We start from the raw sequence: 15,519 nt of genomic DNA on the forward strand, positions 1-15,519 counted from the left end.
GGCTGGCTTAGGGGGCAGGCCTTGGCAGCAGCCTGACACAAAGAAAGGTGTGATTCTGGTTGAAAATTGCTGAAGGCTTATGGGGAGGGTACCTAGGCATCTTTTCTTCGCTCATTCCCCTGGCATTTGTGCTCAGGATCCCTAGAACCCAGAAGTGCTCCCATCAAAATAAGATACCCCCCCAAAAAAAAGACCCCCGCCTCTACAGAATCTAGGTTTTACTTTGCCCTGAGAGGGTACACACGGCCTCAAGAAGCTCTAGAGAGATTTCCAAAGAACAGACTTGTAGTGGAATCTGGAGAGGTATTTTCATCTTCTGCTATTCATTTTGCCTTAGTGCCTTGGGGTCCTGCAGCCTGAGCTCTGTCCCCAGAACCCCACATCCCCTGTGCTATTTCCTTTCCCTGCCCAGCAAGGGCGAGCGGAAGGCTCACTGGCTGTCTGGAGGAAGGACATGTACAGATCATCCGGCAGCAGCGAGTCCTTCATGTCCCGGAAAAACTCCTTGAGGAGCGCAGCCACATCGTGTACATTCTGAGAGTCATCCAGTACCACATCCAGACCTTGGTCAAATTCTTCACGGAGCTAGAAAAAGAGAATACTGCCAGTGAAGGCTCTGCCCACCGCAGCCTTCCTCCTGGCCACTCCTTCAATAAATCTCAGTCCTCAGTAGAGGTAGTTGGCTATATGGTGTGCCTGAGGGGACAGAAAGAAGACCATGCTCCCCTCACCAGGCATGACAGTCTCTTCAAGTCTATGGGGGAGCCCCACCCCACCTGCTTTTTCTCACTGAAGGAACAGAAGTGTGAACATAGTTGATTTATTACCTTACGCACTCTCTTCTCAGAATATTCCAGGGTGAAAATCCCCACTGTGCTTAAGCCTGAAAGAAAAGACCAAGGGAAGCTCAGTATCTCTGCTCACCCCTCCCCCAGCACTACCCTTTTCCTCCTCCACCGCATTCCAACCCCAACTGGTGGCTGGGCAATGTTGCAAGCCCTTCCTCCCTTGACCTGTTGCCCTTCCCCATCTCTAGAATACGGGTCTCTTTAATTGCCTTCCACCTTGATTTCACCTCCATTCTTGGCCCCTTACCATGTTTCTCTATGAAGCTGCAGCAAGCCTCAACAACATGGGGGATTTGCTTAGCAATCGGATTGAGGCTCATTTTCCTTTTGGATCCCAGAAGTCGCTGGCCAATTGGAAAAGAAATCCTGGAAAGCTGCAGGGTCTGCAGTAGCAGGGCCCCACCCTCCAGTTCAGCCAGGCTGTCCGCAGAGACTGCGCCCTGTGGAGAAACCCAGACTCTGTGAAAATGGGGGAGCCGTGGGGGGAGGTGGGGTGTTACCTCAGACCTTCCTAAAGATTGCGTCACGTTCGCAATGGGAGACATGTTCTTACGCCCCTCCAACGCGTTCTGTTCAGCACCCCCTTCCCTCTGAGGACACAGGCCTTGACCCTCCCGCCCCACATCCCGGACATTTCACTAAGGGCCCCCGCCTGAAACCTGGAAGGTTGAACTCACTCTACGCCCACGGCGAGTAAACTCCCGGGGCAGGAAGGGCTCATCCCTTCGGCCACTGAAAATGCGCCGGATGCGGCCAAACATCCTTTGCACCGCGTTTCCCCGACGACGACCGCTAGTAGCGGGACCGGCGGCTTCTTGCATCTGCATCGTGGCTCTCAGTTCAACTTGCTTGCGGCGGGTAAGCTCGTTCACCAGGACCTCTTCCAGACGAATGCCAAAGGTCTTGAGGGATACGGCTTGGGAGCCAGGGAGAGAAGGAATGAAAAACGTCAGCGCTCCACAGCGCTTATACCGGGAGGAACTGCAGGGGCTGTAGCCCTCCTCTAAGCAACCACCCCCAGCCACCCCCACCCCGCCAGACTCGCAGCGCCCCTCCCCCGGGAGGGAGCCAAAGAGACCCTACGGTGATCTGGCTGAACGACTCAACTCCACTCCACTACCCCGACGGGGTCCCTGCCTTAAGACCTGCCAGGGGGTGACCACCTTGAAGCAATGAGAGCAGTTTCTTCTGGGCGGTCTGTCTGGGGTAGATTCACCGGGGATCAGATCTGATGGGACTGTTCAGCACTCCAGCAACTAGTGCGCCATTTCCTGAAACCATACCCTGCGGGGTTTCTGGAAGCCGGAGGGGAGGGAGGGGTAGGGGGATGGGAGGGGACGGGGGACTCAGGGGCAGTGGGCACCACCCTGTCTCCAGTAGCCAGGCTCTCGAATGCAGGAGGGGTGCAGCATTCTGTTTCTTTCCTAAGGAAAGTACAGTAAGAGAGACCCTCACCCCTCTCTTGTCCTCTCAGAATCAGAAACCACTTCTCGAAGGTGTTTGAACGGTCAGTAGGTAGAGCTATGGGAAGAGAAAAAACGAAAATACAGGCACTCTCATACAAGAAGGATTTGATAAGTGACTAAAACATCGCAGTGCACTGACCCACAGGGACTGAGGGGGAAGGGAGGGGCAAACAGCTTTGTCTTGTCCTCCCGAAGTGTTTTGCTTTCACTCAGCCTCAGTTTCCCCATTTGAAAACGGGACCAATTCTGTTTACTTCCCGAGACTCCAAGGATGTCACCACACCAGATCCTGTACGGCGCCGCGTGCGCAGCGCGCATCTCGTTACGCACCAGGAGTAGCGCAACACGACGCTTCAACCTGAGATTCCAGGGCTGCGCGGCCGCGGGACAGCGCAACAGGCGAGGGGAGGGGCTCTGCCTGTGGCGCCCGGGCGAGTAGGGGTCGCTAAGTTACTGCGGACGCGCTCGTTCCCTGGAGGCCAGCGGCTCCCAGCGCTGCTGCGGCGGGAGCAGCGGCGACACTCGCTGGCCCCACACTGCGACCCCCCGCAGCGGCGGCTGCACACGGGGTCTCGTCGCCCTTCGCTGGGCTCCTATTTTCGGCTGCGCCCGCCGCGCGCTCGCCTGGCGAGCCCACGGCCCCCTGCACTTTTCATCACTGCAGCGGCGCCCCTTGGGTTCGCACGACCCCCCTCCCACTCCCCTCAGCCGCCCAATCTGCGTCCGGACCGGGGAAACCCCGATGCTCTTCGACCCCCGTCCTGCGCTGGGTCCCGCTCGCTCCTCGGCAGCCAGGCGTGGTGGGCAGCGCTCCCAGCGCACCTCCCGCCGCCGCTCCCCGCACCCCACCCGCCCTCCCGCTCCTCGCCGGGATTGGCGCGTCTCTCTCTCGGTCTCGCTATCTCCCTCCAACTCTTCGTCTCTCAACCGCGCTGTCTCTGTCTGTCCCAGTCCTTTCGGAGCGTCTCTCTGCGCCTCCATCTCGTCTCGACTCGTTCTGGCACCGCACTTGGTCCGTCTGTCTCTTCACCTGTCCTCTGTCCACTTGTCTGTCTCTGATATCTGCCTGTCTCACTGTCCCCCAAGCCCCAAGCTTCGACCCAACTCAACTCATCTTTACCTCTTCCCAGTTGACCAAACACCCCTCAAGTCCCACTCCCTCGGTCATCCAGGAGCCTGGAGAACCGGCCAGGTCCGAGACCAGAGGAGAGTCCCTCCCACCCCTCGACCCCCCAAACCCCCAATTCGTTCCGCCCGGCCCGGAGGGTCCACTCGGCCCGAAGGCGAGGATGCCACATACCGGGGTACTGCTCACCTCTTTCAGGTTTGAATTCAGAGAGGAACTGCCTGGCCACGAGTTCGTGGTAAGCAGCCTCTTGCAGCTTCAGACGCTCCAGCTCGGAGAGGCTATGTATTGAGATCATCTTGGCCCTGCGGTTCGGGTTGTGTCCTGGGGCTCCTCCCAGGACGTTCACTAAAAAAATCAAGGCAGACAACAACAGCAAAGGGGGCATGATTCTGGGGTACCGCGTCCTTGCTGTCTTCAGAAAAGGAATGCAGCCACCCATTCTGCAATCGTCGGATGATTATGAGGACTGCATCATCCAATTGTCTCTGGACCTGGTGGAGAGAACTCTGGGGGGGGTGGGGGGAGGGTGATAAAGAGGGAGGGAAAACTGGGAGGCGGCTTAACCCTCAAGCAGAGCTGCCTCTGGCTGCTTGTTTTAAAAAAAAAAAAAAAAAAACTCCAACTTTAAAAAAAAAAAAAAAAAAACAGCACTGAACCGACAGTCCAGAAAAGAAAAAACCTAATTGGGCAAAAAAGAAGAAAAAAAGATTTTAAAAAACCCCAACCACCAAACTTACTTAAAATTTTTCAATGAAAATTAAGATAAGAATAAGGTAATATTCTTCCATTAATTTTTTAGAACACTGATTAAGTTTATTTTTATTTTTTAATGATAATGCTTGATGCTGTTCAGTTTGGGTGAAATGGGCACATTCATCTAGGTTAGGAGCCCTGTAAATTTTGTACAGCTCTTCCAGAATGCAAACTGGACACATGAATCTGAAGCCAAAAGTCATCCCCAGGCCCTTTGACCCAGTGATTTCCCTTCTAGGAATCTATCCTAATGAAATCTTCCTATAGAAAGGAAAAACCATGTGTACAGGAACCGTAACAGTAAAAAAAAAAAAAAAAAAACAAACAACTAGCCCAGCAACAAGATTGTTTATATACATTACGGAATAGCCATTGTATGGAAAATTATGCAATCATTAAAGTGATGTTTACAAGGAATTTTTAAACAACAAATATAAAATACAGAATTGTATCAATTATGATTACAACTATGTAAAGGAAAACATGCATAAAAATAAAAGACTGAAATAAATGCACCCAATTACTGATGGCATCTGTATTAAGTGGTGGGATTCTGTTGCCTTTTGTCTATTTAACAAAAATTGTGCAACTTGATTATGTTATTTTTTCCTGAAAAAAAAAAAAGTTTGTACCAAAACAGACATCATTTCCAGTCTGCTTCTAATGAGACTTTCTATACAGGATTGGTATAGTGAAGTTTCTTTGTGTGTTGGTAAATGTGTTTTAGATGCCCCTTCTCCATGGTGCCCACTATCTCATACTGCTCCCAGAATGCACAGGACCCCCCAAGTGGGGATCTCCCTGAACCCCACACAGCATCCTAACTGCACATCTTCACCTCTATTATTAATTTGTTTTTCCATGCATGCATTTAAAAGAAAAGAAAGCTTTATTAATTGCCCACTTTGTGCCAGGCACTAAAGATTCAAATATGAGCGAAATAATAATACTCTTTTCATAAAGGGTTTAACAGTACAGTGATGGAAATAGGCAGGTTAGCAACAATTTACAAAACCTTGTGATAAGTCAATCGCCCAAGATATAAACAAACTACTGTGAGAACAGAAAGGAGGAATCCTCTAAGTCTGCCTGGAGATAAGGAGGGGGGAGCATCCAGAAAGAGAGAACAGCTTGTGCAAAGGCAAGGACATGGGAGAGAGGTTGTTATATTCTTAAAGCTGTATAAAGGGGATGGACGGAGATAAATCTGGGTAGGCAGGAATGAGATCATGAATGACCCTATATGCCATGTTATGGAGCTGGACTTTCTCTTGAAGGCAATAGAGAACTACTGCAGGTTTTTAAGTGGGAAGTGACAGAGAGCTGCAGCTTGGAAAAATCACAGAGCAGTGAAAAGCCTGGTTTGGGTAGAAAGCCTGAAGTAGATAGATGAGCCAAGAGGCAAGAGACGCTGACAGAAGTCAGTGTCATTGGGGCTGGATTTTATGGGTAGAATTGACAGGACTTAGAGAAATCTTTTATTATAATAGGAAGGGTAGCTCTGAAGTTTATGGTCTGGGTGAGTGTGTGATGCTTATTCCCAACAGAGAAGATAATTTGGGACATGGGGAACTAAACCTTTTGACAAGAAGGGAAGTGGTCACATGCAACTTTTCTGAGCTCCCCTTGCCCATGGAGTTTCATGATAATATTCTATATATTATTGGGAGGGGGAGTGCTTTAAACTCCAAAGATCAGGTAATGTAGCATTGACAGAGAAAGGATAGGTAGAAGTTTATCATCCAATAATCTATATAAAACAGCTCTATCCAAAAACAAAAACAAAAACAAAATCCCTCACTTCTTTTGTTTCCAAAATTCCCTTTTGCCCACTTTCCTTAAATGGCCAGAGTCACACATGTCAGAAATAAACACTTGCCTCATAATTAAGTTCAGTATCGGATAGGATGAGGAGTATTTTTTATGCCTTTTGAACTGAGCTATAAGGCAAAATCTTAGCATACATCTTTATAAAAGTTCCTTCAACTGCAAAGCAATATCTTTTAGCCCCAAAGTGAACACCTAAGTCCAGCCACCAAACTGCATCCACAAAATGACCATCTTAACCAAAGGCACACACAGAGAACCTAACCACAGTACCCAATTAAGAGCCAGTAATTCCTGATTCACAAAGACAGGTCCAAAATCAATTAGCCAAAGGTTTCATTCTGACATACACAGCCTAGCTCTGGTTTAATTTTTTTACATGACTCCTTTTTTTCCCCTTACCCAATTCAAACATTTTGGTACCTGTTTTGGAGTTGCAGCTATTTCTTCTTGCCAAGGGTTATAAGATCTGGTCATCCAAAGAGTATAGCTGGTTCTTTTACCCAAAAATCAGGATGAAAATCAATCCTTCTTCTTCTCCCCAAATAAGATGAGAACAAATAAGAGAACCTCAAAACAATGTCAGCCAAGAGAGAGAGAGAGAGAGAAGCCTTTGAGGGATGAGTCAGCCTAGATGCTTACAATTCCAAAGAAAATCAAAGCCCTCAGAATAAACCGTTTGTCATTGCCTCCTGCTCAAAGATACAGGGCTAAACTTAAGAGTAATCTTTATGCTGCAATTCTGCCAGCAAAATTGACACTGTCTTGCACGCCTTCAACCCTCTCAGGGGACCAGTAGATATTAGACAGAAGTAGAATTAAGAAGGTCAGTGTGCCCAGACAAGAAGCAGATGGGCAGGTTGGGGAGGAGGGACCAGTAACTAGGCTTCAACACTATGAGAGGCACATAACAGATTCTTGAGATTTGAATATCTGTCCTAGGATATGACTTTACAAGATGATCACAAAAGGAGGCTCCTCACAGAGAGCCAGGCGCCAAGAGACCTCTCTTGCTCCAAAGTGTCTTCCCCTTCCCATTCAGCATGCTCTGGCACTGGCCAGAAGTGACCATAACATCAAAAAGGAAGAAGGAAGATGAAAGCTAGCCCTCTCAATTTCAGCCTAGAATTCAACACATTTGCAAAAACAATATCCTTAGAAAAATATCTGTAAAGGCCCCTGGGGTCAGAGCTAAATAGAACTGAGTTCAAAGCCAGACTTTATTACTTCTTAGCTGTGTGACCTTAGGAAAGTTTGTTGAATTCTCTGAACCTCAGTGGCTTCCTCTATAAAATGGGGAAATGGTAAAGTATCCATTTCAGCAATTGTATAAGAATTGAATAATATATATGTGATATTTAGCATTGGTTTTTAATAAACACATTGAAATTCAAGGTTCTTTACTGAGGGCCTGACTTTACCAGAAAGTATCAGTTTTCAAAAGTAATTGCATAAAATTAGCATGTGTATCAATGCATCCATCCTACTTAGTTCAATCTTTACAAAATTTGAATTAAATTAAAACAGGCAAAAAGATCTTGGGAGATTGTTGCAAATAGATCTTTCTTCTTCAATCTCCAATGACATCAGGGTCAAGTATTTAAAAAATTTATAAAATTTAGAAAAACTAATTGCATAGGTCAAATTTTCAAATGCTACTATTCAGATTAGTAAAATGCTTGTAAGTCTCAAAATTAATCTATCTTTTAAACCATCTAATTTCACATTGTCACTAGCAAAAGAACATATAATTTCATTTCTATCAGTAAAGGGGCTAGGATATTAGCAGATACTGAGAGACAGAATTTGAACAAAGAGCAGAGATAGAACCCAGTCAACTCTCCAGTAATATGAAGAGAGGAAACACACGAGTGGCATCAAGCTTGTTCCTCACATCCTCCTGAAATGCACGGCACAGATGGAGAAACAAATTAACGTCAGAAAGGTCACCCCACTTCGACATTGTGAGGACAGAAATGTTTCAGCTAAGCATAAATCCACAGCCTTCACAATTTGGAGGACTAATTTACTCCATTGTCCCCATCAAATAGTTAAGGGTGGTACAGTGCTCACTAGTAAACACCTCAGGAAAAAAAAAAAAAAAAAAAGACTGCTCTGATGCTGTTGTTAGAATCCTAATAAATTAGGCATTCTATGGCACCATCAGAATTTTGCTTCTAGCCACTAAGAGATCTTTGAAGTTTGAGAAACTGATAGTGTGCAAGGCTGAGTACCCAGAAGATATTGCATCTACAGTATTCAAATATCTACAGGCAGTAACAATGAATAAAAACATCCCCATTAATATATCACAACATGAGAGAGAGATACAGGTCTCTAGATGAAAACATTCGGGCACCAATTTGGTCTGCTGGCACATTACCTCATTCGTCCCTGAGCATTAATGAGTTAGCCTTTAAGTTGTTATTCCATAACCTCCATTTCAGCAAAGGCTGCAGTCGTGATGAACAAAATGGCTCATTTTACCCTATGCGGTGTACTGCCCCAAGATAATTAATTCGGGGGCAGCATTCAATACGTGAGTCAGCCCATCACTCCAGAGCAGACACTCATAAACTGAAGGTAGTACTGCATTCAGAAAAGCTCTGGCATCAAAAAATGTTTCCAGAACTTATTAGAATATTAGAACGGATCAGAGGTAGAAGGGACTCTAGCCATCACCTAGTCCAAAGCTTTCATACTACAGTTCAAAAAAATGAGGGTCAGAGACAGGAGTTTGCCCAAGGCCACACAGCAATCTGACACAAAATCTAGGCAAGAACCCAGTTCTTCTCAGACCTAGGGCTCTTTCCACTGTCTCATCCACCTTCGTTCTTAATAGCTACAAAATAATTAGCTAAATAATGAAATCAAAAGAATGAATACATAATCAAAGCCTGATTCGATCAAATAAGGGAGGTCATATCCAAAGGCAGACAGCCACCACAAAATACAACCTCTTTGTAAAATAAGGACAGGTGTCATTGTATAGAACGTGGGATGCCCTTTTAAAATTTTATTGACTAAAGAACTCAAGCTCAGGATGGTGAAAGGCAATCTTCGTGCTATAAACATCCCAAACAATAGTGTAGACCAGGTGATGCAACATCAAATACAACAAGATATAGTTGTATTATATATAGATATTCTCCCTGTTATCTGCAGTATGTGTCAGAGTGCATAACACTGCTAGTATCACAAGCTGTGTCACCCTTTATCTTTTTTTCCCTTTTGGTTGCTGCTTCTATTATGTTGTGGTAGAAAAAGTAAAAAAAGAAAATCTGATGTTCCATCAACAGGAGGTAATTTTTTCTAATGTCTAATTTTTCTTGTGCTTTTCACATTCTCAAAAGCTTTCCATGTGTCTGTTATTTTCAGACCCTAGCACACAGTAGGTGTTCAATGTGTTTGTTGGGTGAATCACAGGATTATAAATTCTGACAGTTTTGAGAGAACATAAACATCTTGTAATTAAAACTGCTATTCGTGACTCATGGGTAAATGAATCATGCCATTTTATTCTCACAACAAACCGTGGGAAGGAGGTAGGTTTGGTATTATGCTTCCCATTTTACAGATAACAACAAACTAGGACTCTGGAGAGGTTGTAACTTCCCTGAAGTTGCACTAACATACCATGGAGGGATATGATCTGGGAACTAGCCTATCCCCAGACCTGGTCTTGCCCTCCCCACCAAAACACGGCATTTCTTGGTTTACATCACCAACATTTGCTGCTTGGAACTGGAATGACCTGAGTCAAGAAGATTTCCTTTCCTAAAGAGATGGCTAGATTTTGAGGTCTTTCTTTATACACACTATTATTGGGAAATGGTAATGAAAGAAGGTGATTGATAGACAGGATAAATAGAGATAAATGATGATAGAGATATATGGTTTTGAAAAACACTATTATGAAAGATAGACCAAAAGAATTACTAGAGAGAAAGGCATCAAAGGTGCTTTGTATTACACCCATCACATCTCTTGCCTCAGCCCACTCCCCAAACTGACAGCATGAAATCCTGAAAAGGTCTTACGATATGGGCTAGAACTCAGGCTCAAATTCCAGCCTTACCACATGTCAGTTTGCACACTCACCAACCAAGTGACCCGGAGCTAATTTTCAAACTTTTATGAGCCTCAGTTCCATCACCTTACAAAATAAAAATCACGGTACCTATGAGGTGTGCCTGTGGTAAAGATTAAATAAAAGACAGGATGAAATGCAAGAATCCTCCAAAGGGTCAGTGCTGAACCAAGGTAGGGAACAGCACCGCCCACAAATACCTGTGAATCAAATTTGAAAGGAAGATGAACAGAAGTGCTGCTCTATGGGATGAAGCAGTGTCCCCCCTGAAGAATGCCCTTGTACCATCCATTGTGGGGTGCCAGTGGGTACCATACCCTGTCAACAGATAGCTCACTTTCACAGGGGATGAGTTCAACTGTTTCTTCACTGGGTCTTGCGTGATCAGAAATGTAAGGTAGCTAACTGTGGGGGTTGGGAATCAGTCTAGGCTCTGAAACATAGAAGAAAGTTAACTGGCTCACAAAAGGGATTCAGTCCATACCTTTTGTTCCCTCAGCACAGTGTGTAAGCCATCCATGCTAGAGATGGTGGGGGGAAAGGGGGAGCCATCTGGACTGGAAAGTCTCAGTTCTTGCCTTTGGGATCTTACAGCCTAGCTGCAGGTCACATACAATCAAAAGTCTGCAAGACTATCAAGCAAAGTCCATGGGTCTAACACCTTCCTTCCCTGCCCTATTGAAATACATTTCCTCCCCTTTATTCCTTAAGGAGTATTAAGAATTGACCATTTCTCCAGGTCCACCAGCAGTGGCCAGACTCTTTCAGCTGTAGGTTGTTAGTGTGCATTCAGTAAACTCTGATTCATTTTTCCCATCTTCTCAACTCCCCTGGCCCCAAGCCCCCTTCTTTAAGACATATTCCCTTTCAGACACACACATTCCCTCTCACAAACCTCCATACATACACACACATCCTCATGTGTTCTCACAATGCATCTACACACACACACACACACACACACACACACACACAGGATAGACTTCCCCAGTGTATTTGCTACAACAGAAGGAAGGAGGAAAATGAGATTCTGAATTAAAGAGAGAACCATCCAACATTTGCCCCTCTAGACCACAGCTGGGGCTCCCACCAGTGGACACGAGAGAGGCAAGAACATGGGGACAATTCCTCAAACCATCTGGACAGAGAGAGCTGTCAAGGAAACCTTATAATAAAGTTGTTCTCCAAATAGGTGCTGAGAACTCTCTCTCTTCCACCTTTGTTCCCCACCCCCACCTGCTTCCCTCCTCCTTTGTATCTCCCCCAAGAAGCATTCAATTTTCTGCAGTTTTGTTTTTCAAAATCCTGAGTGGCTGTCATAGGGAACTGGGGCTGTGGGAGATATTTTTCTGATAGTTTTCATGATAGGAATGGTATTTTAAAACTACACTTAGATAATCGTATTTTAAAAAATATCTGTCTGTCTGACTGCCTGTATCTATCCTCCTTCAAAAATTAGACCACTGTCTTGGCCTATGATGCAGTGAGAAAAACCCTTAGACCAGCAGTCAGGCGGTCTGCCTAGTTACCAAAGCAGCTGAGTGGCCTTGGGCAAGTCTGTGAGCATCCCCAAGCCCCAAACACAAGCAGTGCCATTTATTTATTATTATCTGGCTTATCAGAGAACACGGTGGATACACAGTCCTCACGTCTGCCATGTCCTTGATTCTTCTACAGGACTCAGCCGCCTCCAGGACAGATAGTCACGCTGGCGTTGTCCATAGCTGGAGAGAGAACCCCTGCCCCTCTGCAGGTTTTTTTGCACCAGAGTAGGGAGGGGATAGAAGCGGGTCTCCCTTTCCCTCCCTAATGGAGTCGCAGTCCTGCAATCAGCCCCTGACCCAGAGCTAGGTGACCGCGGATGGAGGGGTGGGGTGGGGTGGAGACCGGGTGACGGGGAGAGAGAAAGGAACCGGCCGGCCATGACCTTGCGCCCTCCCCTCGAAGGGATGTCCCGGGCTACAGGTTGTCGCTGCAGCGCGCGGTCAGGCGGGATTGCGCCCCGCGCGTCTCGCCCCTAAGTGGCTCAAGAGCGCGCAGAACCTGCAAAGTTAAACAAAGCCCCGTCGCGCGCAAAAATCACTCTCGCTGCTTGCCGCTGCCGAGAATTTGAAAAATGCAATCTTCCTTGCGTTTTTAACGTTTGAGCCACTGAACGCGAAACGGTGGGCACCTTGTTCAGCACCCGCAGGCTTCCTCTCCCTCCCGCACGTCCGGAGCTCCGCTTGGAGTGTCCTCACCCCCCACTCAGCCCCTCATGTGGGCTGCACTCAGGACCCTGGAGCCCTGCCCCTGCACTACCTCTTGGCGACTCTCCTGGTCCGGCCACGGAATAAAGGGCTGCGTGACCCGCTGGTCAGTCCTCCGGCGCGACTACGACTCGTCCTGGGACAAGCTGCAGGCTCGGCGGAGAGCTCAGCTCTATGGCTCAGCTTCCCCCGCACGCTCTCTGAAGCTCCCGCGGTGGGGCAGGGGCTGATTCATAGCAATTTTCTACGCAGCAGCCAACTCAGTGCCTTACGCATACCTGTTGGCTAAATTCTCTGGGCTACTCCCACTCTTTCTCATCGTTCCCCTCAATCATCTCTCACGTTATTCAAAGCTGATTTCCCTGTCAAGATTCAGCCTAAGAGTCCCTTCCTCTGAGGGCTCCCTTTCTCTTCCCCTGGCCGTGGCACACTGTCTCACATTATAGGGGACATTGAGGCAGAAGTGGAGGTTCAGATGGCTAAGAAACTTACCAAAGGCCGTTGAGCTATTTGGTGGCTGAGCTAAGAGGAAGGCCCAGAATTCCTGGAACCCAGCTCAGAACGCGTCTTATTACCCCTCATCACTTCCACTTCCCCTCTGCCCTGACTTCTATGGCATTGAAGGGCAAGTGGTATCCCTTTGGACACAAGGACTGCACAAGAACAACCCCCAGAGCCTCCTTGCCTCACTCTTCTGACTCCTTGTTTGCCATCTCCTCCAGAGCCTCTGCTCTTCCAAACTCAGAGACAAAAAAGATCATTTTGTTCAGAGTTCAATAAACAGCAAGAAAAATAAATGAATAAACAGCAAGAGCAAGCAGAATTCTTCCACCCATCTGGATGAGAGTGGTTTAAGTAATCCCCTTCTCAACACACACAGAGTCTTCGTCTTTCTATCTTCTTGGCATCTGGTGCAGTCAGAAGGCCATTCACACCTGCCCAAACCATCTTACCTTCTAATATTACTTCCAAAAATGCCTTGTTCTAATCTGCAGTCCAACAAACATATATTCAAATCATATTCAGCCAAGCAAAAATGTATTATTCACAAGCACTAAATATTCTCATCTGACGCAACAAGGGCAATATGGGGTTATAAAGGCAAGATCTCAAATGGGGAGAATTTCAAATACACAATTACACCCCCTCCCAGTTGAATTTTCTCCTCTCCTGGATGAAGCAAATGGATGGAGAGTGTTGTTGACAGAGGGACTGGATGGACAATAAAGAGGAGAAGAGAATCAAGAATGCCAGAGACTGGATGAGCCCAGCAAGAGGGAAGGAGGCAGAGCAGAGTATAGGCAAAGGAGAGGAGGAGGAAGGGGAGGGGAGAGGATAAACATCTGTAGGTGCTGGGGCAGCTCTGGAAGACATGAACTTATTCCCCAAAGGCTCGGAGTTGTGGCTTTTGGATTTGGATTGGAAATGAGATCCAGAAACCCAGTGGCAAGTCTCTTTTAAGCCCTAGCAAAGGAAGAGAGCTTCTGGCTCTCGAAGCAGCCTTGGTGGCACTCTTTTCAAGTACCACCTCAGCACCAGCAATACCAAAAAGGCGCCCTCTTCCCCTGATACTCTTTCTTACCCCTTCCCCCTCAGGAATTAAATCAATCTTACCCAACACAGCAGTGTAATTTGACTGCTCAGGGTGGTTTTCCTTTCCCTGGAAGGAGAGGATCTCTCCCTCTCCTGCTGAAAATGGGCTGGGTGCTGCCCCTTTATACATTCTAGAGCACCAGATGAGGAGAGGGGGAGAAAGGGAGGGAGCGGCAGTTTGGAGCTGGTCCAATTTGTCCTTGGCATCCTCTTTCTTCTCTTGGTCTTTTTCTGCAGCCCCTCCTTCTGGCCCTGGCAGCTCTGCTCCCCTTCCTCACTACTGCATCCCGCAGCCAGATCCCCCACCCTCAGGATAAGGGACGGATACTGGGGTGCAACTTGCGGGTGATGCTTACTTTCTCTTGTGGGATCTTATGCTGATACGCCAGGGAAAGATCCAAGTTGGGGGTAGGTGGGTGTCATAGGAGATGAAAAGAGAAACCCACCCAGGTAACCAACTGCCTGTAAAGCAACACACTTTGGCATTAGGGGCAGCTGGGAGACATAATCTGAACCTGAGTGCATAAGACGCCAATTCAGGCAGAGGGCTGACAAATAATTGGCTTGAGTTACCGTGATTGCCTTGGTAACATAAATACATAGAGATGGCATGATATATTAGAAAGCAGATGATTGAGTATCACCCAGCCTTAGTTTTCTCAACTGCAAAATGGGATAAATGCTCACCGTAGAGCACTATGGAGAAAAGAGTGTGTGGAAATAACATCGGCAAGATACTTAGCACAGGGCCTCAAGCAGAGCCCCTTTCCCCTTTAACTTCCTTCTGGTGTTGAGAACAGGAAGGAAAAGGACTTGCTCAAGGTCACACAGCAAGTAACTGAGTCAAAATTGGAAACCAGGTCTCCCAAACATTCCCCAGAAAGGATGCTTTCCACTCCACTTTGTCCTCTAAGAAGCTGCCTGGCCATCTTTCGGACTGGGGGGAGGGGGAGGGAAGTGTGGCAGTTAGGAGCTGGACTTCCCTTGTGGCTCAGACAGTAAAGCGTCTGCCTACAATGCAGAAGACCCAGGTTCAATCCCTGGGTCAGGAAGATCCTCTGGAGAAGGAAATGGCAATCCACTCCAGTACTCTTGCCTGGAAAATCCCATGGATGGAGGAGGCTACAGTCCATGGGGTCACAAAGAGTTGAACACGACTCAGCGACTTCACTTGGACTTGGAGGATGCTTAATGTACAGACATTCTACCACTGAGTCCCAGCTTCAAGGGTTCACCTTTCTGCTTTTACCCTCCTGATCATCACTCAGGTAACATCCCTTTTCCATCTTGGACTAATTCATCGCCACTTTAGCGCCACCTCTGCTGCCCAACTCTGAGACAGTGACTCACCTTTCAGCTGGCCAGGGCCTCTGACCTCCAGGAAAGAAGCTTTCTTCTTAATGGACTGCAGAAGCCTCAGCCACAAGTGAGACAACCCCCCTTTCCGGAGAATCTGAGGGCTGGAGGGATTTGAGGAGTGGAATAGCACTCTATTTAAAAGCCACTGCTCTCCACCCCCACAGTGCCTGGGGTGCTGCTATTGGAATCGTCTCTCTAGACCCTT

At 47.2% G+C, this 15,519-nt stretch overlaps 1 protein-coding gene across 7 annotated transcripts in view; it reads right to left on the minus strand.

Annotated features, from left to right (window-relative positions):
• The window catches only part of ARHGAP36 (Rho GTPase activating protein 36), a 31,573-nt gene that overhangs the window by 4,447 nt on the left and 11,607 nt on the right, over nucleotides 1–15,519 (minus strand). For 5 of the 7 annotated variants that reach the window (XM_027534055.1, XM_027534050.1, XM_027534052.1 and 2 more), the window contains 6 exons: nucleotides 3,630–3,788; nucleotides 2,304–2,369; nucleotides 1,526–1,764; nucleotides 1,096–1,288; nucleotides 828–883; nucleotides 435–585 (listed from right to left, as the gene is read on the minus strand). In XM_027534055.1, coding sequence (XP_027389856.1) covers nucleotides 435–585; nucleotides 828–883; nucleotides 1,096–1,288; nucleotides 1,526–1,764; nucleotides 2,304–2,369; nucleotides 3,630–3,738 — 814 coding nt within the window. In that variant the 5' untranslated portion in view covers nucleotides 3,739–3,788. Of the gene's footprint in view, nucleotides 1–434; nucleotides 586–827; nucleotides 884–1,095; nucleotides 1,289–1,525; nucleotides 1,765–2,303; nucleotides 2,370–3,629; nucleotides 3,961–12,414; nucleotides 12,522–15,519 lie in introns of those variants that run through there. The other 2 variants (XM_027534057.1, XM_027534051.1) reach the window with 2 other exon arrangements.

Source organism: Bos indicus x Bos taurus, chromosome X, assembly GCF_003369695.1.
Source record: "Bos indicus x Bos taurus breed Angus x Brahman F1 hybrid chromosome X, Bos_hybrid_MaternalHap_v2.0, whole genome shotgun sequence".
NCBI lineage: Eukaryota > Metazoa > Chordata > Mammalia > Artiodactyla > Bovidae > Bos > Bos indicus x Bos taurus.